General features: G+C 39.3%; 4 protein-coding genes across 7 annotated transcripts in view; 1 reads left to right on the top strand and 3 right to left on the bottom strand.

Moving 5' to 3' along the window:
• Positions 1-2,181: 2,181 nt before the first annotated feature.
• LOC122775244 (serine/arginine-rich splicing factor 11-like) lies at positions 2,182-9,241 on the bottom strand. Of its 2 annotated transcripts, XM_044035071.1 has the most exons (12): positions 8,946-9,241; positions 8,216-8,349; positions 5,651-5,766; positions 4,697-4,774; positions 4,555-4,592; positions 4,319-4,452; positions 4,154-4,232; positions 3,948-4,061; positions 3,779-3,868; positions 3,613-3,696; positions 3,278-3,467; positions 2,182-3,187 (listed from the first exon to the last, which is right to left on the bottom strand). In XM_044035071.1, exons 1-12 carry the CDS (start codon positions 9,065-9,067, stop codon positions 2,999-3,001), a joined length of 1,368 nt encoding a protein of 455 aa, XP_043891006.1. In that variant the 5' UTR covers positions 9,068-9,241; the 3' UTR covers positions 2,182-2,998. The 2 variants fall into 2 exon arrangements, with proteins under 2 accessions (XP_043891006.1, XP_043891014.1); XM_044035079.1 differs by lacking the exons at positions 8,216-8,349; positions 8,946-9,241 and adding an exon at positions 5,993-7,964.
• A 1,712-nt stretch (positions 9,242-10,953) lies between these two features.
• On the top strand, positions 10,954-14,806 carry LOC122758609 (retinoid isomerohydrolase). Its single transcript, XM_044012907.1, has 14 exons — positions 10,954-11,039; positions 11,302-11,384; positions 11,541-11,691; positions 11,922-12,029; positions 12,189-12,330; positions 12,427-12,574; positions 12,787-12,868; positions 12,957-13,089; positions 13,198-13,337; positions 13,677-13,806; positions 13,912-14,026; positions 14,113-14,207; positions 14,293-14,404; positions 14,478-14,806. The coding sequence occupies exons 1-14, from the start codon at positions 11,029-11,031 to the stop codon at positions 14,621-14,623; spliced, it is 1,596 nt and encodes a 531-aa protein (XP_043868842.1). The 5' UTR covers positions 10,954-11,028; the 3' UTR covers positions 14,624-14,806.
• Positions 14,807-16,184: 1,378 nt separating this feature from the next.
• LOC122781140 (RING finger protein 11-like) lies at positions 16,185-20,167 on the bottom strand. Of its 3 annotated transcripts, none has more exons than XM_044044681.1 (4): positions 20,086-20,167; positions 19,078-19,215; positions 18,227-18,396; positions 16,185-17,743 (listed from the first exon to the last, which is right to left on the bottom strand). In XM_044044681.1, the coding sequence occupies exons 2-4, from the start codon at positions 19,192-19,194 to the stop codon at positions 17,554-17,556; spliced, it is 477 nt and encodes a 158-aa protein (XP_043900616.1). In that variant the 5' UTR covers positions 19,195-19,215; positions 20,086-20,167; the 3' UTR covers positions 16,185-17,553. The 3 variants fall into 3 exon arrangements, with proteins under 3 accessions (XP_043900616.1, XP_043900625.1, XP_043900608.1); XM_044044690.1 differs by lacking the exon at positions 20,086-20,167 and adding an exon at positions 19,666-20,022; XM_044044673.1 differs by lacking the exon at positions 20,086-20,167 and adding an exon at positions 19,505-20,021.
• A 740-nt stretch (positions 20,168-20,907) lies between these two features.
• Positions 20,908-25,273, bottom strand: part of LOC122777467 (voltage-dependent R-type calcium channel subunit alpha-1E-like) — a 49,790-nt gene continuing 45,424 nt past the window's right edge. The window contains 4 exon segments of the mRNA XM_044038746.1: positions 20,908-22,697; positions 23,396-23,559; positions 23,703-23,838; positions 24,166-24,270. Coding sequence (XP_043894681.1) covers positions 22,182-22,697; positions 23,396-23,559; positions 23,703-23,838; positions 24,166-24,270 — 921 coding nt within the window. The 3' untranslated portion in view covers positions 20,908-22,181.

The raw sequence follows: 25,273 nt of genomic DNA on the forward strand, positions 1-25,273 counted from the left end.
ACTGTATATTTCTTTATTTTTATTTCCCCACATCTTCAACATTTTTTTTATTTTATTTTATTATTACTTTTATACTTATATTTATATTTATCCTTAAGTGTGTTTATGTTTCGTACTACTGACTCGTAGAACCCGCACAAGATTTCCAATGTGCCTGGACTTTCTGTTTAAGCACAAATGGCAAATAAAAACCTTGAACCTTGAACCTTGAGATTTAAGAGCCTGAAGATTTGAAACTGGTTTCCAAACAGTTCCCCTTTGAAAGCTTTGTTTGCCTATAGCCACTAGTTGACCCTTGTCTTCATTTAATCTTCATATAGATGGTTATTCTGGAAATAGCTTCAAGGAGAAAATGTTGTTTGTTTTCAGGAGACATCAAATAACAAAATGACTGAAACTATAAGGTAAGGTACATTAAAACAGCAGACTCAAAAAGTTTTGCACCCGGTCGCCCCATATGAACAAAGTTTTACATAAAATAACAACATTTCAAGCATCAGGTCTCCAGCAGGATCAAGCACCTTGTGACACTGACTCTCATTTATAACGTAGGCCACTCCCACTTGACACATGTGCTGGCAATCACAATAATTAGCCTGCACCTGTTGGGAGTGAGCAATCAGTCGAGGAGAATTAGACACTAGAAACACAAACCAATACAAAAAATGAAAGGTTTCTAATACATGCACAGACAAGGTTTTAACATCAGTATACAATATGGCATACAAGACATTTAACTGTACATCAAAGATGTCCATTATAAGAGACACTTTAGGTCATAGTCAATGTTCAGTCCATGTGGTGACGAGAGTTTTAAAATAGTCAATCCAAAAGTGTTCACTCCTGTAAAACCTCCAAGGATATTTTTCCAGTATCAATATACCTGAGAGAGGAAATCAGATGGTTCAATTCAAAACGAATGTCCTTTATTTAAAGAACTGCCTATTGGTACATTGGTTGAGCTTGTTTTAACTACTGGATGTTTCAGCGTGTCTTCTATAACATGGTTGTACCTATGGGTAGTTTGTGACAAGGTGCAGAGCAGATTAGAGGGACAATAACAAAACATTGGCATGTACTATAATCACCATAATAACACCTAATGGTTTTCAAAAGATGCAACAAATTGGATTTTTACAAAGACACTTGTTCCTGATGGAAACTGCCACTGTGGTTGTTGAAGCCAATGTAATTATACTATAATTATACTGAATCATAACAGCTTCAAATACCCTCATACATGCAAATCAATTCCTATAAAAAAATCTCATGTCTAGTCAAAAACAAGGAGAGCATTAAAGACGTGAATTGCAGAACACAGAGGTAACGTTTGGTCCAGAAATATGAATGAACTATTCAGTAGCAGCACACGTTGTTGAATTTAACCTGATTCTGAAGGTTTTATCATAGCTAGACAGTAAAAATGTCTTTATGTCATGTATACGGATGTACATCTATTACAAATCTTTATTTTAAAATCTAGTGGTGTCATCCGTTTCTGTTCAATTCTCCTTGACTGGTCGCTGACTCACTCACAACAGGTGCAGGTTAATTGTGGTGATTGCCAGCACACGTGTCAAGTGGGAGTGACCTACGTTATAAATGAGAGTCAGTGTCACAATGTTTCTGGTCTTGCTGTGTGTGTGCAAGTGTTTGAGGCCATTTCCCGTTCTTAGTCCTGTGTTTCTTATGTCTTTGGCACCTCAAAAGCCACATCAGTGTGCATACAAGTGACAGTTGTTTTAGTTTTATTTGATATATTGATATTATGATAGTAACTCACATAGGGTGCTACTTTCATCCACTCCCGTTTCAAAAAAACCTGGTTCAGTTTCACCAAAAGAATAATACAGGCTATATTTTCCATCATGGTATCAATAAAATGGGTCTCTTGTATGGCAGCCATTTTGACAGGTCACAGTAGGAACATCACAGGTGTAAATAATCAAGTTAACAACAACTGAGTTCCATTTAACTCAGTTTCTGGATCCATGTTCTGATGAATAGAACAGAGCAATAGCTAATTTGCTCAATAACACCAGTGCTTTTCCAGCTAAAACATGTCAAAATGGCTGCTGTGCAAAAGAGCCCATTAAAATCTCTAGTTTTACACCAGGTCACCATAAACCAGACAGCTCTCTCAGTAGATTTTCATGGGAAATAGTGACACTAAAGTCTTGGTTCTTCAAATAGGCTTTATTATATAAAAAAAAAAGAAATCCCTGATAAAACATCAGCACTTTTAAAGAACAAGAAACAAATGTACTAACTGTTTCCAAATAAAAAAGGATGGGGAAAGAAGCCTGGGCATCACACCACAAAAATGAAAGGATACAATAATATATGAAGAGAGGAAATCACAAACTCAGGAAAGCAAAGCAAGCCTACTTCCAGTTTTACAGTCAACTCAGTAGAAGCAAAACACACATGAATGCTTTAAAGGTCCAGTGTGTTTAGGAGGGGGGAGAAATTTAATAAACACGCTATTTCGTTGTATAATAAATTGCTTTAAAACAAATCTAATAAAAGGATTTTGTAGCTTTTAATATGTATGTCAGGCAAGAGCCTTTCTTTACTTTACCCACCATCTAACAAGGCCATGTGTCCACAGCTGACCTAATAGGCAAATCAGCTGGAGTGTGTATTTCATGTTCTGAAGCAGAGTAGTCCACATACAAAGAAGAATGACATTCTTTCTGGTATGCAAAAGCCACCGTAGTTCAGTTACACGTGTGTGTGTGTGAAAAGGGAAGAGTGTGCGGAGGAGTCCTCCATTTGTTACAATTTACAGTATCGCCACCAGATGTCACTAATTCTTAAACACTGTTTCTTTAAAGCAATGTGACAAAGCCAGAGAAAGACGCCTACAGTCCAGCAAACATTCTTCACATTTTAAATTTACCCCAGTAAGAAAAACAGGGTTTTTTTTGTTTTTTTTTTGTAATGCATTCGCAGCCAAAGTGGAGGGTGTGGAGGGGGAGAAAACAGGACAGACGTCTCAGTCGCTGACGTCCATGTCCTCTTCGCGATGATCGTCGGCACCGTTAACTTTGGTCTGCTTAGCGCGGCGTGCTGTGCTGTCGTCGTGCGAGTGAGGAGACAGAGCAGAGTCGTCCGAGTCCTTCCTGTCCTCACGCTCCTTCTCGCTGTCATAACCTTGTTCTTCTTCGTCATAGTTTCTGGTGATCTGTAGAAAAGGGAGTCATATTTTAAAATGGGGAGGGGGGATAACATCTCTGGCCTGATGTAGACCGTCTCAAATAAAACATTAGCCAACCTTAACATCTCCTTTATCACCATCTGACTTCCTGTCCCACTCTTTTTCCTTCTCCTTCTCTTTGTCTTTCTCTTTGTCTTTACTTTTCTTTTTCTTGCTAGTGGAGCGTTCATGTTCTTCCCGGCCGCGCTCTTTATCACTCCTGCGGTCCCTGTCCCGCTCCTTGTCCCTTTTCTTCTCCTTCTTGTGTCTGTAGAGGAGACAAAAAGTGTGAGGTGACAGAAAAAGCCCAGGATGTATCCTGTGAAAAGTGCTCCAATATTGCTTATATTTCCTTTCAAATATTCTATGCTATGCTATATAAACACAAACCATACATCACATGACACACCAACCTTCGAGCAGATGGAGAAACGGAGCTTCTCTTTTTTGGGGACTTCTTGGGCGATCTGCTGCTGCTGCGACTTCTCCTGTGTCTCCTGTGGAACAGAACAAGATGTAACAAAAGTGTCTCCTGACCTAGAAACGTTTAGCTCTTTAACTTCTTTGTGCTGAACTCACCGGCTCGCGCTGCGCGACCTCCTGGCTGTGCTGTAGCTCTTGGGTGGCGTTTTGGATCTTCTTCTCCCAGTGTCCTCTCTCTTTCTATCTCTGTAAAGAAATAAAGTGTTTTAAATTTTTCTGAAAAGGATGTTCATCTCATAGAGAAGCTTTCACACAGTTACTCCACCTGGATCTGCTTTGTGATCGCCTGCTTCGGTCTCTGGAGTCGGTGTGTCTCTTGCGTGGGCTTTTGGAGCGCTTCCTGCTTCTAGACTTGGATCGCCGCCTGGATCTGCTTCGCCTGCAAACAGACAATGAAACCATTTCACTTTTTTAGTATGCTGGAAGAGCATCCCCATGACAAGCATTCACAAAATCAACTGAAGATTTCACCTGTGTCTTGAGCGGGATCTAGACCACCTCCTTCTGGACCTCGAACGGGAACGAGAGTGTTTCTTTTTGCTCTCCTTATCTGCCGGACAGCAAAAAACACATAATGTTAATACAAAATCAAAATCCTGGCAGTTAAGGGAGTTATCATGACTCTTGTTCACTCACTTCCAGGTTCAATCGCGGCAGAAATGAGCGACTGAGCTTCTCTGACTCTCTTCATGGCCTCTTCAATTTCCTTATTAGAGGAATCAGACTTCAGGCCTGGATTGAAGTTTAAGCTTGCCGCCAGTGGATTCAGCCTAAACGTAGGAACAGTCTTTAGCTGACTCATCATTTCTACAAACCTCTATTTTTGACTTTGAGATTTCAAACAACTTGAGCCTTTATTTATACAAACGTACTTTGGATCAGTCATGAACTTTAATAGCTGATCAGCAGCCTGTGATGAGACAGTGTAAAAATTAGGTAAGGCTTCGTATTATGAATTAAACAACAACAAAACGGATTTGCAGGAATACAGTAAAACACTAATCATTGTCTCACCTGAGGATTCAAGTTGGTTCCTGGAAAGCCAAATGCAGCCATTGCATCCAAGTTTGGACCAAATGGGTTCCCTCCCATCTGGAAGGAAAAAAAGACAGTGTCTGTCTGATTTCTTAGATAATTACTAGATTTCTATAATTAGATTTAAGAATATTGGGTGTTAAAGTGCAGAAATGATCCTGATTGAGTGTGGTCACAGATCACCATTTAAATTCAACTCATTAGGCAAGAGATGACAACAACAAATAACAACAGACACATTTCAAATGTGAAAACTAAATGATCATTAACCTACTGACTCCCTTTTAGTTTTTAAAAACAACAAAATCAACACCACAAAGATATGAACCAAGTTTGTTTTGTCAACTGCTGTTAGCATGCTGTAGACAACTCATATTTTCAAATTTTATGTGGTGTGACAAACAGCCAAGCCACTGACTAACAGTTATTATTATTATCAATTCATCATACGATGATTCGCTCCATTCTTTGTCAATATCCCATGTCAAAAAAATGACTTTTGGCCCAGGTTATGTTAAATTGGTTTAGATGAAACCAGTGAAATGTCAGCAACATACATTTTAGGTTTGTTACCCCTTGAAATAGAGCTGCATTTGCTGTGACCTCTCAGCACAGGTGAGTATGTTAGAAATGATTACCTCCAAGTTTGTTAAATCACGTCATTCGAGCAGATGTTTAGGCCCGAGTCTGTAAAACTATCACTTTTAAGTTAAGATTAATTTTAAATTTTTTCCCGTTTAATGTACAAACACTCCTATGCCATTAATTTTTCTGTTGATCTACACTAACACAAGGTTAGTGGTGAATAGTGTAAAAAAAAAAAAAAAGGTATATAAATTGACCATCTATTACATCAACTCATGAATTATTATCTCTTATTATTACCACTTCATGCATTGAACTTTCTAATGATCAGTGAGTATAAGGTCTTACATGTGCATTTTGGATTGGGTTGGGTGTTGGAAGAAGTCCTCCACCAGGCAAAATTCCTGCCACAGCATTTGCTGGCGCCATCAGTGACAAAGCTTTAGCCTCATCTGGAATGGAGCCTACAGAAAAATAAAATCGGCCATTAGGAGAAAACTTCTTCACACATTAACAACAGACAGACATGTTGGAAAAGTCTTCACACTGCATTTCTTCAAATTAGGCTCAACAAACAGGTTACCTTACAGGTCAGAAGAGTTCCCTTGATTCAACAAAATCATTGCAGTGACTTAACTATTGCTGGAATAAATCACACTACTCCAATGAACACTGCCAAGAGTATATCACCTGAACATGTGTTTTTTAAGTCATGAACCAAACGTTAGCAAGCACAGCTGCTTCTCCAGTTGGGTGTGCCCTCAATTTTCATTTAGACGTTTACTGAAACAAGCGACTCACGTTGGCGGCTTCGCTACTAAAAGCACAGAGAAAAATCGAGATACACACAAACAAAGAGAGATTTAAGGATTTGGCAAGAACACTACAAAAGCTGTCAGTGTCTACTTACCGAAACACATTTCAGAGAGTAAAGTGGTAACAAACACTAATGGCATAAACAGATTTATGGGTAAGTAGTGTGCCATTTGTACATCATTATTCTGATATCCTTACCTGCCATCTCTGCGTCAATTACCCAAACTGGACTGAATTAGACCTGGGCTGGTCTTCCAAATTTGCCTTTTATTTCTTTTCTTTTTTTCTGTTTTTAATGCTCTCATATTGCATCCATCCCCAAAACTCACATAAATATGGACGTACAATCATTACAACATATAAACAAAAAAGCACACTGGAGAGAGAAAATTCTGCAGGAGACAAAACTGTTGGGTGGAATTTTCAGCAGGGCCTGGTAAACAGGACTGGCTGAGCCAGGAAAAAGAACTGTAAAACACAACAACAAAAGAAGACCACTGTTAAAATAATTGTCGTACCAACATTGTATGATGTTGGTGGCTATCTTAGACAACTCAGGATAAAAGTGAGTTTAAATGGTTATATCAGACAAGACATTTACCAATGCCACCCCAAAAGGTCCAGTGTGTAGAATTCAGCAGATACTGAATTCAGTATATAAAATCAACTTTTCATGTAATTATTATCACTTGTAAATTAAAACTGTCCACAGTAAGTCTTCTTTCATGCTTTATTTGGTTGCCATGGGTATTTACTTTGCTGCATTATGCAAATGTAACCCTTTGTGCCAATAAATTCTACATACTAGACCTTTAATTCCCATCTTCACTCATATCTTTAACAATATGTGAAACTCTTGCCACTGAACCAAAATAAATACTGTGGTTTCAATTTAACCATTAAAAGGAATAGGGCTAGGTATACTTTCATTGTAGTTAAATCCCAATTGATATCCATGCACCGAACAAATCCAACTTCATCTTAGTCACTCTGTTAGTTGTATTCTGTCAGTGGCTAAAGCAGCTACAAACTTTGCTGGTGTCACTGATAATCCAAAAAATGGAATTTCACATCAAACCTGAAAAATGGTGTATGGAATGTTTTAAATGTGGAGCAAGTATATGTACAATAAGCGCCAGCATTTATTGTGATAAACACACATCACCCAGTGTAACATTATGGTTCACTGATGCTTAAAATATGCCTTTTGAGACCATGATTTTTGTCTTATTATAATATATAATGACATCAAGAAAATGAAGGACATATGGTAAGGAACAAAGTTTTAGCCATAAAATTGTTGAATGGCTAAGCAGCGTTCAAAAGTGTTGCAGGATAGTGCAGAATTAGCACCCATTCAGACGGAGTCCTTGATTTCTGACCTTTAGGACTGTGTTTAAAAATAAATTGGGGGGGAAAGAGGGAAAGAGAGCAGAGAAAGAATGGAGGAGACAAAAACAAGAGGGATGGGGCTTGAATGCTCGCTGGCCTTTGCAAATGTCTACAGTCCCCTGTTGGCAGGCAGAGGACCACTTTCATCAATGAGGGGGCTGCTTTTGCCTTCTTCACTACAAAAACCACACACGCGCGCTCACATATACACACACACATACACACACACACACACTCGCACAAATAACAGAGAGAAGTTTAACAGAGGACAGTCCAATGTGGGGAAAAATAAAATACATATGGTTAAGAGTTTAAAACAGTTTCAAATTTGAACTGTGCAGCCCACAAGTTGAGTTCTTAAATAGCATGTAAAAGTGATTTTGTATACTGCACTTTCTACATGTCGAGCAAGTCAATGTTTTAATGACATGTGCACACCTCATCAAGAAACTTGTGGTAGTGATAATACAGCATACCAGAAATTGAGAACTAGCGGTCAGCTTCTTATGAACAATATGAGAGAAAAAGAAATTACCAGTATAATTCATTATATCTCATAAAGCTCATATGTACATGCCAAGGTGAGTTGACTTCACAAAGGGGAGAGGTGAAATTGTTTGGACTCTTTGGCATTATCACTTTTCAGGAGTCATGGCATTCAATAGACAGAGACTTCATGTACATTAAAGTAATTATGACACAAACCTTCTGCAAAGGGGACCACGATCAGTGCTCTGTCCACAAACACAGTGTTGGTCAGATGTTGAGAAACTCCAACAGACTCTGGCTCGTGGAACTTAACAAAGCACACCCGGGACGTCACTGGCATCTGAGAATCGCTGTTGAGGAAGAAAAAAGTTTTAATGTCATTTGTTGCAAAGTCGCGAACTTTAAGCAGCACAGTGTCAACATGGACTGTGTGGAAAACGTGAAGTTGCATATTCTCGCACATCACTGCCAGAATAACGACGCATAACATTAATTGTGGTTGATTGCTATAAACGGTGTAATATTATAGTTGACATGGAGAAATAGGCTCCACATTAACTAGCAGTACCTGGCTACTAAAATGAAAATGAGTAATTAACCAGGTTAAATTACAACAGTATGTAAATTGTATGTATGATTACAGTAAATCAAAAGGGTGGTTGTAATGCATTGAAGGCAATGATGAAGATAGTGAGAACTATCAGTAATTTAATTGTGTTGAATCCCAGCAGTCTCAGTTCAGATACTGAATTATGAAGCAATGATACGGGCTCCAAATGATTTGAATGCAACGCTGTAGCATGAGGTACAGTATGTATGTACACCCTTGTTAGCCACACTAGTTAGCATGGGCCTAGGTGGCCGTACCTCTTGGTAGTTTACACGATTAACAACCCACCCAGCTCGTTATCGATTGACCCAATAAACCAGCAACCAGTAAACTCACTCTGGAGGAAATAACTTCAGCTCTTCGATGGTTCCCAAAAAGCCGAACAGCGTCCTCATCTGCTCCGATGTTGTGCTCGGCGACACGTTCGTCACCTGCACTACCTTCGTAGTGTAACTCATTTTTCTCTACTACCGGCCCTTAAAACACAAACAGTAACGCAAACTTAAATTCGAATTACGCTTATAAAATAGCTATTAACCCGGTTGTACGTCGGTAATTGGTTTGGCTATGTGTTAAATCTCAACTACAACGACGGACTGTTGCATTTCGTCGCCATGTTGAATGACTCTTGAGCAGAATGCGCATGCGCAGTAGGGATAAAAGCAAAATTCTATTTACTGGTCTATGTATTGATAAAATATTACAGTTTATTGACGTACTGGTTTATTTTCGCCTAATGTGACTAATCAGTGCAAAACCAGTTTTGCATACACTGGTGCGGAAGACTAATATTACGAAGGAAGATTTTTCAAATGCAATGAGCATCCACCAGAGGGCGCCGTACACTTGTTCAATGCATAAACAAAGTTTAGATGTGCTGGATAGTAAAACTCCTTCTTCTTAAAGAAATGTTTTTGATTTATTATTGTTATTATTCTAACATTATATTTTATTTTATTATACATTTCAGATTTCAGTCAAAAACGTCCCAATCATACATATTAATATTATGCATAATCTCAAATGGTTTCCAAAGCTATTGTACCTAATTTTCTAATGTAAATTATGTAAATGTATTTCATCTATACATAACAAATACATTTGTTGTTTCTTATTTGGTCATTACAAAGCAATGCACAGGTTATTAATACTGTGGTGACCCATTATGTCTAATTGTGTTGTGTTTACACTGTATGGATTCAATACAAAATACTCATTATCACATCAAGTCAGTGCAGTTCATGAGCGATATAATGATTTTCTAACTGTACACAGTTAACTTTGTGACTGTCAATAGTGCAGCTTTCCTTTAAACTTGAAAATGCTCAGCTATTGTGTGTTTGAAAGCTCTACATGGCGTCGAACAGTTTATTATTATTATGAATTATAAGCTATTATCAAGTGTATGTAGGTCAATTCAGTTCCACGTCACTTATAATTCAACACCTGTAAAGACTAAAGTACCACAACTCCTTTGTATTGACTGAAATGTCCAAAAATTTTATTTTTCTTCTCTGTGTTTTACATTTTTCATTCCTGGCTGGTTTTGTTTCCACATGGGAGCCAAATATAGCAAAAATCTCTTTTGCACTAACCAGTTATCAAATAAATGTGGCTAATTAAAGTCACACCACATGCCACAGCCCTGCCGCTGACCAAACGGCATCTGACGAAACACTTTCTACTAATAGTGTTTTCTCCCAGGAGAAACAATACAGCGTTTGTCTTCAGGCTACGTCGAACATAATCCCTACACCTGAGGATTAGGTCTGTAGTTGCACCGAGACAAGAAAGTTCACACAATGACTTGGCTACATTCCACCTGGTTTTGTATTGTGCAATAACACAAAGTCAAGGTTCACCATTAAAAATGGTTGTTTCACATATATTTATTATATCCTCACTGTATTCCTACATTATTTATAATCATCATTTATTCTAAACATAATATTTATTGTTTTCCTGGATTTTTTTTGTTTATTGAATATTTTACATAGTTCCTTCTATAAATTCACCACTCGAAAAATCTTAATTGTGAATAAAATAATTTCAATCCACGTGCCCTACATATGCATCAGCATTCAAATCTACTCTACACAGCACTTGGCATTACGCAGCATGACTTGAAAAAACAATCACATGTACCATTGCGACACATGTTTCTCTGTATTTAATATTCTCCACGATAAATCCGGTTTCAGAATGGTGGTCACTGAGGATATTGGGACAATGGGATTCTTGTTCATCGTGCAACATGATTGGCCAGGAGAGAGGTTTACAGGGCAGATTTCCATGACTGTGAGGGGGACCAGACAAATAAATACCCCAAATCCACTGAGAGATCAGAAGCCCTCAGTTCAGAGGAGACCAGAGTTTTCCCAAGAGCTGCTTTTGTGTGCTGCCACAACAAGAAAGAAACATGGTCAGCCGGTGAGTTTCTCATTAATTATCATTCATTCACTGATAACCAAATGGTTTGCACATCATAGCTGAAAATTGTGAACATTTTAAAAATGTTATTTTTATTTTTGAATAAAACTTTTTATCTGCTGCTGAAGGACTTGAATGTTCCCGCTGACCTCTCAGGCCTTGAACTGCATGAACTGATCCAGCTCTTAAAGCTCTGAGTCAACAGACTCACACTGCAACAAAGGCTGTACTGTTTGTTGACGTCTTTGCTTTGTGATGGCAGATTTGAACACCCAGCTGGTGGCTACAAAAAGATTTTTGAGACATGTGAGGAATTGTCTGAGCCTCTTCCAGCATCAGTCACAGGTTTGTTTACAAGTTTAGTATTTGTCAAACTTATGTTTTTTGACATTCACTCTTGAGTTACACTGAAAGTTACCTGTAGCACGAGTGTTTCCTTTTCAGTCTCAGAACATAAATGAATCAGGTGTCATTTGTCTCTGTATTATCGATGCTTTACAGGAAGGATTCCTTCATTTCTGAGGGGAAGTCTTCTCCGTTTGGGACCTGGGCTTTTTGAAGTTGGAGATGAACCTTTCTATCATCTCTTTGATGGCCAGGCACTTATGCACAAATTCGACTTCAAGAATGGTCAAGTTACCTATTACAGAAAGTGAGACTTTACAGACTACCAACTAAGTACTGACATAACTTACAATAATGCAGATCGTTGTTTTCATTTTGAACCTCTTTGTTAAGACAGTTGTTGGTTACCGTGTTGTTGTTGTTTTTTTTACAAACTTTCAAGATATTCTAAAATAATTTTCTGTGCAAAGTTTTTAGATTATAGCGTTTGTGTTTATGGAATAAAACTTTCATTGTTGTCTCCCCTGTCTTTTAAAGGTTTATCAGAACAGATGCTTATGTGCGAGCCATCACAGAGAAACGTGTGGTGATCACAGAGTTTGGCACGTTTGCATATCCTGATCCCTGCAGAAACATTTTCTCAAGGTGAGTGACTGCAAAACACTCATTATCCACCATGTTAAATGCTTCCCAAAAATCACGAGACGCAGACCTATTATATCAGCATGGGCCAAAAGCAAATGGAACTGCATCAATGCATCTATTGCCCACTTTGTCAATCCTGTATGTATATTTTGTGTGCAGGTTTTTCTCTTACTTCAAGGGCGTGGAGGTCACAGACAACTGCCTGGTGAATGTCTACCCTGTTGGTGAGGACTTTTACGCTGTTACAGAAACCAACTACATCACTAAAGTGAATCCTGACACCTTGGAGACACTGAAGAAGGTAGAAATATACCACTGAATGTTCATATATAACAATAAAAAAAACAAAAAACTAATCTTATCTGATTTCAAACTATTTTGTTTTTTTTCTGTGAAGGTTGATATGTGCAACTACATCAATATTAACGGAGTGACAGCCCACCCTCATATTGAGAATGACGGCACAGTGTATAACATTGGAAACTGCATGGGGAAAGGAGCAACGCTGGCCTACAACATTGTCATGATCCCACCCACACAGAAAGGTAGGCACTAATGAGGGTATCACTGGTGTGAAAAGATCCACAGAGTCTCTTGGCAAATGAACCTTTTTTATTATTATTTAGCCCAAAGGAAGTATAGAAACTGCACCTTCTTTTACAATTAAATAAACCTTTTCTTTGGTATTAATGTGTATAACCATTGTAAATGAAGTGTAAAAAAAAAAAAAGGATGACACTCAACTATCACAACTTAGATAAGTCTGATCCCATCGAGAAGTCCAAGGTGGTGGTGCAGTTCCCCAGTGCTGAGAGGTTCAAGCCCGCCTATGTTCACAGGTGTGTGATTTTGTCGTGAAACCCTTTGGTGTGTTATCGATGCCCCCTCGGGAATTTTTAATGTTGTCCCTTCACTCATTCATTTCAGCTTTGGCATGTCAGAAAACTATTTTGTCTTTGTGGAGACTCCGGTGAAAATCAATCTGCTGAAATTCCTGAGTGCCTGGAGCATCCGAGGATCCAACTACATGGACTGCTTTGAGTCCAACGAGAGCCAAGGAGTAAGATGTTGCAGTAGACTGACGTCCTTTGCGATTTTAAAAGTGTCAACACCTTCGAAAATCATCGGCTCATTTCCTAAAATCTCTGTTTTCGTGTACTTTTCGTAGACTTTGTTCCACATTGCCAGAAAAAACCCAGGAGAATACATTGACCTTAAGTTCAAGGGGGCGGCCATTGGCATGTTTCACCACATCAACGCCTATGAGGACCAAGGATTTGTTGTTTTTGACCTGTGTGCCTGGAAAGGGTGCGTGCCTGGTTTCGTTTCGTGGTGATCCAAATAATTTCATTGTCTATTGTCAAGCTTTCTCAACCCCTCAAACATCTAGTAAATGATCTATCTCTACAAATACATACAATACATACTCAAAATGATTATTTCACTTTTTAAAATCACAATAAAAGCGATGATGTTATGTTATAATCAACAAAATGTGTGCTCTGTAACAGAGGAAGGATAAGAAATGAATCAAAAGCAGGTTTTATGTTTCAAAATGTCACTTGTCCTTAAGTAGACTTAACACTGCAAGTGAGACCCAGATGGAGCACTTTCCATTTTACAATAACCACTCATTTTTTCATACAGATTTGAGTTTGTTTACAACTACCTCTGGCTGGCCAACCTGAGAGCCAACTGGGAGGAGGTGAAGAAGGCAGCCATGATAGCGCCTCAGCCAGAGGTCCGCAGATACGTAATTCCCCTGGATGTGCACAAGGTGATTCACCTGTCATACTCACACAAATCAGGACACACACACTACCACCCACCCAGTCAATGGAGTCTTATTATATTCTGTCGTCTTGACGTGGACATGACTTAGGAGGAGCAAGGCAAGAACCTCGTCAGCCTCCCGTACACCACCGCCACTGCGGTGATGCACTCTGATGGAACAATCTGGCTGGAGCCTGAGGTGCTGTTCTCCGGGCCTCGCCAAGGTACCAACAGAACCATCAAAAATCTATTGTTTTTGTTGGATACAGTGGCATATTGGTTTTAACCATGAATTTTTATTTTTGAATAGCTCTTGAGTTCCCTCAGATCAACTACAGCAAGTATGCGGGAAAGAATTACACATACACCTACGGTCTGGGTCTCAACCATTTCATACCAGACAGGGTAAGGCCTTCAGACACACACTACGTGAATGAGAGTGTGTAAAGCAACTTACATGAACAACTGTTTTCCTCTGCCTTGTGTGCAGATCGTCAAGTTGAACGTAAAGACTAAGGAGACCTGGGTTTGGCAAGAGCCAGACACCTACCCCTCAGAGCCTCTGTTTGTCCAGACTCCTGATGGGGTAGATGAGGACGATGGTAAGTAAAAAAAAAAGCTTTTAATTATTTCTGATAGATATTAGTATTAGATAACCTTGTTCTTTACCATCAGGAGTGCTGATGACCATTGTGGCAGCTCCCGGCTCCCAGAGACCAGCTTTTCTCCTCATCCTTAATGCCAAGGATCTGTCTGAGATAGCCAGAGCAGAAGTGGAATGCGACATTCCAGTCACCTTTCATGGGATGTACAAACCCTAACACATTACTATCTCGCGGGATGTATTTGGCCTTTGTGGGTCAAGATGTTATATAACAATTTGAGTGTGGTAGAAGTTATATTAGTCGAGTGTCATTGTTGGTTAAATAATGGAAATGGATTTGTTCACATGTTGTCAATAATATTTCATGGTTGGAGAAATAAAAACATCTGTTCATTGGGAAGCTGGTAAGTGTCTTTCATCTCAGGTCCAGATTTGTGTAAGTGAGTCTTTCTTCAGTTAATCCTATAGTTTAAAAGTTTTCCTCAACCTGATCTACATTTGGCATGTTTTCTTAAAACAAGCAAGCATTTTCCCAGATGCATCAAGTCACAATTCAGTTCAACAAACGCGAGCAGTGCCATTAATCCTTCAGCCAAAATTCTTCACATATTTAAGGAGATTTAACACAAAATCTTATTATGGTCACATTTGCAAGTGACCTTGCTGTGACAGTCCTTATTGTGCTGCTCAGTGTTGTCTTGAATCTAATCTAAAAAAGAAAAGAAAAAGGAAAGAGCGTGCACCCCTAAGCTGATTAACTTTTGAAAGAAAGAAAGCAACAAAGAAAGAAAGAGAGTGTTGTTGGATACATGCAAGTGTCCATTTGGTGTGAATGGTGTCAACTTGTGTTGTCAAGGATAAAGGAGGGTTTACCATGTTTTTATAATTACACATACAGGCTCAGATGTTCTTAACAGGCAAGTTGATTCACACGTCTCCGTCCCCGGCTGATGCAAGACCATGAAACAAAGCATGAAACAGATTGTGAGATTTTCATTAATGAACTGCTCAGAGAAACATTTTGCAATCATGTCACTCATTCTGTAATCACTCAGAGTTAGTTGCCACAGGGTTTACAAATCTGTCCACTTACAAGCATTTAGTCCACTCCTTCATTACATGACATCAAGTAGGTTTTTTCCACTTCGGTTTATTTATTTATTTTTACACAAGGGCTTGTCAGCCTTCCAAAAAAAGGAAATAAATAAAAAGAAAAAGGTTACAGAAAGTATTAATTTTCAGAATAAAGTTAAGCAGAAAAACACAGTAAGGTAGAGGCTCAATGGAAAAACGTGATATCTCAGATCTAACTATCACACCATGAGAGGAGTTGGGACAGAGGTTTGCACAGCCACACATCAGCCCTCTGTAATAGTTACATACGTGTTGCCCTAAATTAAAATGAATGAAATAAAAAAAATTTGCAAAATGTGAAGAAAGGAAAAGATAAAACACAGGTAACAAGGAATGCACAACCACATCATCACCACCACCAAGCCCTTCCACAAATACAAATAAAATAAAGCAACAAACTTAATTCATTAATGTGTAACAAAAATGTGATGCACGTAACATGGACTCAAAGTTTAACACTCTTGAGGTTTTTTTTAAAAAAAATGGAATAGTGTGACAGTTATAGAAATACTGAATGTGTATACAGTAAATGTAAAGCGACAGCAAACTGATAATGAGCTCAGTTTAAAATTAAAAACCATAGTTAGCTGTTCTAACTCTGTCCAGAGATTTCAAGCAAAAGAATATCACTTAAAAATCTAGTATGAAAGTAAATAACAATTTCTTTATTTGTTACATCCTTATTAGCTCTGTCAAGGAGGTTGTTTTGGACATGTTTGTGCATCTTTGAGCAGCATAACTCAAACAACATAGAGGAGAATTTTCTTGGACTTCTAAGTTTTAAAATGATCTTATTTTGAGTGCATGGACACTGTGGGAAACTGAGAGGCATTGGCTGAGGTCTTTCTCTATTTTAACAGCATGTAACTCCCTGTGAAGCATGACGATGATTAAGTTTCATTCTGTGCAGTTTATTCAAACAAACAAACAGTGTGTTACTTTTTATCTCAAGGTGTTGGCGGGTATAATTTACAACTTTAACAGGGCCAGGCTAATTCAAGCTCTAGCTCCCTTCTTTGTTCCCAGTCTTTGTGTTAAGCTCACTGCCTTTTTGGCTGCAACTCCAGACCGGCACCACTCTCACCCCAATTTTAAACATAAAAAGCAAATTTCACAAAAACATTGAACTTTTCCTTTAACCATGAGCAAGCTTCTGTCCCTATACTAACACATAAGACACACAAGAGTCAAAAAATAAAGCGGAGGCTCACACTACTGTTACATCAGGCTTACTTTCGATGTGGCAAGTGACGACTGACCACTGTTTTTATCAGCCATATTAACACATTTGCATCTCAAGAGATAAGAGGAATGAAATATTGATAGTGCAAGGTTGTAAGGTACATATATTAATATATTGTTTTAGATACTGTCCTATAAGTAAAGTGCAAATCTCTGGATCAGATGAAAAGTGTGCGCAAGCATTTCTAATTTTTTGACTGACTGATTCACCCGCCTATGCACAAGTGAGCCCTTTACACTTGCTGCCAGCTATTCTACACACCCTCTGGTCAAACAATCACATTAAACATCACCATTACATCACGTCAACTCAGAGCATTTTCTCAAAGACCGGTTGAAGACAAACAACGTGTTGAGGAAGTCTTTGCTATTTCCACATAAGACTTCACATTGAATCCAACAGATTTCGAGCAACACCTCTGATCATTTTGGTCAGTAACATGACTAACTGGGAATAAAAATAAAATGGTGTCAGCTGAGGGAACACCAGTGAGACAATCGCTCACAAATCCCACATGCTCATTGTCACACAGCTTCTGCACATTAAACACAACTTTGCAGGGTTGACTGCAAACAGTTTCTCTAATGGATGTTTAAGACCAGCTCATTTAGACTTGGGGGGGTATAGAAGGCCAACATCAGGTGAGTAAATTTTGAACTTTTCAAAGTGCAATACAACAGCAGACCTATTTTCTCCAGCTTCTCACACTAGTTGAGGGCAGTTGTAAGGTTTGTGTAAAGGGTTGGGACTGGAGGGGCCTTCTGTCTGATCTAAGCATGGAGGGGTGAAAAATCTGTTTCGTAAGTGGAGAGCAGGGCGGCATCCACAGGCTCCATGCAACAGGGGCAGGTGAAGGATCTCATCAGCCAGTCGTCTATACAGTCCATGTGGTAGATGTGCATACAGGGCAGGAACCGGATGGGGTCCCCATAAACAAAGTCCAGCATACAGATCACACACCTGCAAACAAGTTAAGAGCATATATACACCACAATGTACCACCACCAAAATACACAATACAGTTACATAGAAGTTAAAATGTATCTTTTGAATAGGAGTTTAGTACTTTCTGTTTTCTGTCACTGATAATTGATCATGTCAAACATTTTCTGTAAACAGCTTTGTATTGTCCATGATACCACTTTGTATAAACTTCAGCAAACTGAACCAAAACAACTGGCTAGCCACAATATTATTAATATTACTGGCATTAGACATATGGGCACTGAGAAATGCAAAATACTTCAGCTAAGTAGGTGGTATCTAATGCATCCTGAGAATGGATTGCATTCATGCATGTCAAAACTTGTGGCCACATGTGTCTCCAAACCACCTCTGAATGCTGATTGGAAGAAGAAGACACTCAGAATTCATTAGGTACATTCAGAGCCACACTCAGCACTAGCTGCATGTGTTAAATTGCAATAACACAAAAATGCTTACTCTCTGATCTTTTTCTCTGAGCCATCTTTATCTCCATCATAAACACCCGTCGGGAGGTGTTGGATCAGACCAATGCGCTGAGCAATGCGTATCTGCTCCTCCTCTGTCAGCTGTGAGGCCAGACGGGCCTGACTCAGTGTGGGGTGGTACACGGGCATATGAGCCTGCTCCTGGCAGCAGAGAAAACAGAGAAAAGACCAAAATGATATCATGTTACTTACATGTAGACAGGCATGTGATGACATGAAACACCTGACACACTGACAACATTTGGAGTTTTTACTTTTACTATCTTTGCCAACACTCGTCCGACATGTAGCAGAAACTTCATTAATTTGTCTATTACTGATGTAAATACACTCACCAGTCACTTTATTAGGTACAACAGTTTGACTGCCCATAACGCAAGTGTCGCTGTGTAGTACATTAACATTGTATAGGTATATATTGAAACTCTGTTACATTAAGACTGAAGAAACATTATTGACATTGCCCAGCTCTAAGCCCCGTCTCCCCTAAGTATTGTTGCTAACCTCATCAATCCCTTTATGACCACAGAGCAGCCTAACTCTGATTGTTAGCTACTTCCAGCATATTAAAACTGTGCAATGATACAAAACTCAAATCATCTCAAAATGTTCTAAAACATTCTCAAACGGTCTCCACAGTCACCAGATCTCAAGCCAGAGCACATTTGGGATGTGGTGAATCGGCATTGTGGATGTGCAGCCTTGACAGATGCTATGCCACGAATAATTAAGACAGTTGTAAAGGCGGGGGTTCAGTCCAAACGGGACTATAGAGGTGTAGCTAATAACGTGACAGGTGCGAGTAAAGTATATGGTTGTCACCTGATACGGTGGAGGTGGTTCCAGGTCCGTCGCGTCCCAGAAACTCGCCCTACGTGACTGGGCCTCGTGAAGCAGTGAGATGTCATCCGTTGTTTGTGACTTGAGACAGTTGCCCATGTCTTCGTGTCCCCGCTCCACCTGGGCGACGTAAACACACCAAACACAGCCTGATCTTGTTGTTGCTAAAGTTGCTCTCAGTGGCTATTGTTGGTGCTGTCCTTTTACTATCCCGCAAACCACAACATTACAGTTCGGAAACATTGTATGCATGTCTTGAAAAGGTTCTGCGCGTACGCTAAAGCTTTACAACAAACGTCCAAACTAAACTGTGTTCATGTTTACACGGACAAAACAAAACAAAGAACTCCCTTGCTAAGGATATCAAGCGGCAGAGCTAGCCACTGTTTCGCCAGACATCGATACGTACCAGTCACGCCTTTGTATGAAACTGCAATTTTCACAAAATATCAACTTTAATGGAAACTATGACGATGAATCTGAGGAGTCTGAGAACTGGACCGAAGCGACATATCTGCCTTAGAACTTCATGAATTACATCACTCAGTATGCTTCCATGCTAGCTCTTACTTAGCTCTTTCTTTGAACAATCGACATGTTAACAGTCCTTTGGATATGACGTAGGTGTTATTATGCGCCGGTGATTGGAGTATTTCTGTGACGTTGCAGCAAGCACTTTAAGGCCCGCCCCCTTCAATGTCAACAATAACAAAACGAGGAAATGTAAACGTGTGTCAAAATGACATGTGGATGTCTATAGATCATGGATGTATTATAATAGATAGAGCACCGCCCATCAAACCTCCGCAGACAACTGACGTCTGGTTACGATGGGGTTGCCAGGTTAGGTCGAGTCATGCCTCTGTTAAGCCACACGATCAATTTGCTCCATTATACACTTCAGATAGTAAATGTCGCATTGAGACGACTCCATTCACATATTATTATCATCATAATTTTTATTTTCATAAACTTAAAATGGTTACTCACGTTATTATATCGCCGTTAACACGGTCATCTTTTACATTTGCTCATACGTCCGTACGTCAAAACAGCCATCTCCTAAATGTGCAGCCCGGAGCGAACTCAACCACATCCGGTTTTTCAAAATAAAGAGTTAAAACAAACGTGCAGAAATACACATCTACATGAAGAAATAAGTTGTCCGCAAAGTAAATTTCTAATATAAAAACGTTCAGAAAAGCAAACCAGAGAAATTACAGAGGTTCTGTTTCATTACATAGGACAATAGTCATTGTTGTAATGTAACTATGTACAAATACTTTGTTATTTTAAATTACACATGGTGCTGCCCCCTTTCAGAGTTAAAGTTATAATTACAGGCATATTCTAGGCATAACATTACACTTATCTTTTAGGAATTGCAAATGCGATATTTACGTCTCAACCAGGCAACGCTGGCCGAGTTTGTGGTCCCGGTGAAAAGGTGAGCTCACTTCTGATAGGAATAAATTGCATCATTTTATAAGTTACACCATGATTGAAACTACTGTTTCCCGATGTTTGCAGACAGCAGATACCAGTACCAATACCTTCATTTCGATACTGTTTCCTGATCGATACTTTTTCCTTTACCAGTTTTATAATATCAGTTCTAAATATATTGTGGGGGAAGCTTTACTATTTAGTCTTAATTACATGAATAGAAAACACCCACTACTATGTTTCAGATTGTTAGATTAATAAGGTAAAATTCCAGTGTGAAACTGTATGTGGCACAACAACAACACTATCCCCTATACTGAGCTATCAAATAGCATACATTTAAAAGTAAAGACATTTACAGTGGCAACTTGAGGACAGCTTTATTTTGTTATATACAGCTATTGTACACATAAAAACCCACACATTATTTGCATTCCAGGAATTTATGATACAAATCTTCATATTTTTGGTTAAGTGATTCTCACAGAATTGGCCGTCTTCAGGCAAATAAAACACACAAATCTTAAAATAATCATCTTTAAAGATTCCCTTACCTTTAAAGCTCATGAGCTGACAGTGTTTATTTTTTTCCCTCTAAATGTTACAAACGGTATACTTTCTCTGTACATTATTAGTGAGTAAAAGTAATGTTAACTTATGAAGCAAAACGTGTCATGTTGTGTCTCTAGTGTTCTCTATCATCTGCAATGGTTCGTACAATATTCACAAGGAAGAACAACTGAAAGGTCATTTGTTTTCCAATTAAGCCATGTAAAATTACTTACCGAAAAAAAAAATATGTTAAACATCATTGAAAAGTTCTCAATAAAAAGGTGAAAACTGGTGAAACAAAAGTAAGTTTTGAAGCATAATAAAGAACTGTTTGTGGTTTGGAGGATACTTGATTTACAAAACACAGGGTAAAATAACAAATAAGCATCTTTTCTATGTTATTCTAAAACTGTATTCATATCTCACAATTTATCATATGCAATACCAAAAAAAAAACAACAACGGGGAGAATCAAGCAGTTTTCCCCAGCATATTCATTCACACTGTTAAAAAATCCAGCATTATTGAGTATTAGTATCCAAATTGTCTTGTAAAGTATCAGATCATCTTTTCATGATGGCTTGTTGTATTAATCTGGTCTCCTCAATGGCAGTGGTGTGGTAATCACAATGTATTTACAAAACATGTTATTTATAAGAAAAAGTAGTTACATATTCACACACCCCACAGATAAATACTGAATTAGTTAGAAACATCTCCAGAACTGAAAATATCTTATATTAACACAAATGACATATTCTCATCCATTTATGTTTATTTATTTCGTTTTCTGCATCCCGTGACTATTTGAAATGCATTATTACTTTCTATTATCAAGTACAAGTCAGGAAATAGACCTTATGTATTGTCAGTGTTCTGTGTGAATTGGCAACTACAGTTTCGGGAAGTATTATTCTTCTTCATTGTTTTTTGGGTTCACATTTGACCAAACATCCATAAGAGCTCATGGCCTCAAAGCTGTGTTGTAAATAGAGTCACAATAACCTTCTCTCTGTACACTGTCGTACATCTTCCTCTTCACACCTCTCTGGGATTCTCCCTCCTCTTTCATGCTGTGACTCCTTTCCCTAGCATCTGTCGTCCTCCTCTGTGTCGCTGAGAGGATCACAGCCTGCAACTGAGGCCGTCTGTGCTAGACGTTTACGGAAGTGTCCGTTGGGGACCTGCCAGCCAGTCCGCAAACGTGGGCGGGCAGAGCTGACGGTGTTTGAGCGTCCCAGGCTGCAGGCCACAGCTGCCTCAAAGGTCAAGGTCTCAATGGGACCAGTTGGATCTGGGCTGTGGTCGTCCTCTTGCGAGGCCAGGAAAGGCTCAGATGGGTAACGTCGAGGTGGGGACTGGTGTCGGCCAGCCTCGGCCTGCCTCTCTCCTGCTCCCTCTTTGGTCTGCCAGGTGGGCTTTCTTCGCCTCATGGTCTCTGGGCTGTCCTGTTCATCCTCATCTTCACCGACAGACACTTGTGTGCGACACACGAGTGGGGAGTAGGAGATATGAGGGCGAGAGCGGGGTTGCGATAAAGGTCGCCGGCCACTGGGAGTGCTGGACTCTGAGGTTGAGGGCACTGGACTTTCTGAGCTGTTGCCCTGAGAACAAGAGTTACTAAGAGTTTATCATTACCTGCAATAACCTCCAATTAGTTTTACCTCATTAAAACTTTTGTGCTGATAGAATATGTTCACTGAATTATATGACTAAAGGCATGTTGTGGCAAGCAATGTGAACTGTAAATGAATGGTGCAGTTGAAATTGTGAAAATGGCAATAAGTATGGAGAATATGTTTGTCAACATCAGTGCAATTTCAACATCATATGAAATAATAAAACACATTTTTATACAGCCTGCCACTTTTGATTTTGGGCCATGTACACAATATTACAGACTGTACAAAATATAAAATAATCATATTATAAAGTGATAATGAAAATAGTTGTTAATCCAGGCACATGACATGATATGTGCTGTGTTTTATTGTCTATTTTCCTCTAAATGAGATCATTTCCAGCATTGACATAATTTGCTATAGAATAAGACCTGAAACTAGTAAATGAGACATTAATCCTTAAGAAAAATTTTACTACAGTTATCAACTATCAAATCACATAAGAATTGGCTCATTTTCGTCAAAGCAATTTAAAGTCTTGGGCTTCCCTTTTCAAACTGAAGGACTATGTCCATTTTTGAATACGCAGTGATTAAGTCACAGTGTTATATGGTCACAAAGCAATAGAGTCAGGGAGTTGCAGAGACACCCTTGCTGTCATTCAGGTTTTTCTGATCTACCTGTTTATCCTGAGCGTGTGCTCTCTCTACACTGGAGGAGCGTGACGGCTGCAAGCTTCTTTCCTCTGAGTTACAGCGAGATGTGTCTGGAGAAAGGAGGTGACAGCGCTCCTTTGATCGGCCACGCTCCCTGTCGCCCTGCTTCCAGTGTTCTGACCTAGAAACTAGACATTCAGAAAAGGGCAGAATGCAAAATTACAGAATCAAAGTAACACGATTGAAGCCATTGTATCACTGCATCAGTGGTGGTGTGATTAAGAGGTAAGCCTCACAAACTATTTTGGTAATAATAGATGAATAGACCAACCAGCAGCCTTGTAGCTTTTGTGACGAGGCCGATACAACCGCTCAGGACTTTTCTCCTCCTGCCAAACACCATTCACTCGCTCATCCCCCACAATTGACACGGAACGCTTCATGGAGCCACTTGCCACCTCGGTTTGCTTGTAAAAACACACACACACACAGACAGAAGTGCAAACACAAAACATTAAAAACATTGATAAAATGTAGATATTCCATAAAAGTGGGGCAGTGCATGTCTTTAGCAATTCATTCTTTCTCATGCTTTTATAGTCTTTGCTTCATTCTGGAGATGAAAAGAAAGAAGTTGAGGTAAAATGGCAAGGCATCAACGTTCAGGGATCACAACTTGACTCCCTGCATACCAAAAGCCGACCCAAAACCTCACTGATTTAACCTTGATATCTCATGCACGTAAGGAAAAAGAGGCACCAAAGAGGAGTCCCTGTCATGGAAGATGAGAATACCTGCGACTCTACAGCCAGACGGGGCATGGAAGAAGCCCGCACACACAGGCCCTTCCCCAGTGGAAACTCCAGTGGGGCTTCAATCCCCCTTCTGCACACGCCCACCTATGTGAGTACAGAAACAAGAGAGGAGGGCAAGGAGAGACAGAGCACCAATCAGGCCCGTCCCTGCCACGACTGCGTCTACACACGCAGGTCCAGGTCAGGTGAGAGGAGGGCAGCCATGCCATTTCATCACTGAGGTTCATCTATCATAGCCATCATCCACTCAGAAGCCATTCCAGCCAAGAAAACGGACAGATCAACAACTAGCAACAAGAAAACTTACTTCAAAGAAGAAGAGAAGTGTGAAAGATGGAAAGAATGATAGAGACAATAAACAGTAACAGGGAAAGATGGGATCCAAATGTATTCATGCATATTCAAGTCTTTACAGCTACACAAACAAGAGGCAGACAGCATCTCTCCATAGGCCAAACACATTCCTCTGCACACTAATATGTGATCATTTCCCCATAATCCTGTATCATTCATCAAACAGGCGATGTAGGCCAGTAAAACCAGACAGTATACACAGCGACACATCAACAACTGGACAGTCCACGTCCACTATTCCGACCTCTATGGGACTAAAACACAACCAAAGATGGGCACAGAGAGTCAGCGATGCCGTGCTGCTCCAAGGCACTGACAGATCATCACAGCAGGGTCATTTGTTGAAACATGCTGATAATGTTTTCCTACAGTTAAATGCTTCAGAGGGAAAATGTGCGATTAAAATCATTGGTTCTCAACATTTTCACTTGTGGTAAAATGTATTCACTAAAAATGATATACTGTACTTGAGAACATAAAAATCATGTTTTAGTTTAAGTGATTACAACCTTGAATCACTGCCTCAGAGTGAAATTAAATATATATTTGTTTTGTTGTTGAATACTCAGTGAGCTTGCTTGAACATAAGATCATTGTGATCAAATCTTTTGGGTCCAGAGCTGGCTCAGAGCCATTTAATATTCAAGCAAATCCGAACCAATGTTTGTTTTATATTAATTTTACAACTGAATGAGGCAGCTATGAAAATATTACTTTGTGGCTGAAAGGTGTG

The sequence above is a fragment of the Solea senegalensis genome, linkage group LG1 (genome assembly GCF_019176455.1).
Source record: "Solea senegalensis isolate Sse05_10M linkage group LG1, IFAPA_SoseM_1, whole genome shotgun sequence".
In the NCBI taxonomy this organism is placed as follows: Eukaryota; Metazoa; Chordata; class Actinopteri; order Pleuronectiformes; family Soleidae; genus Solea; species Solea senegalensis.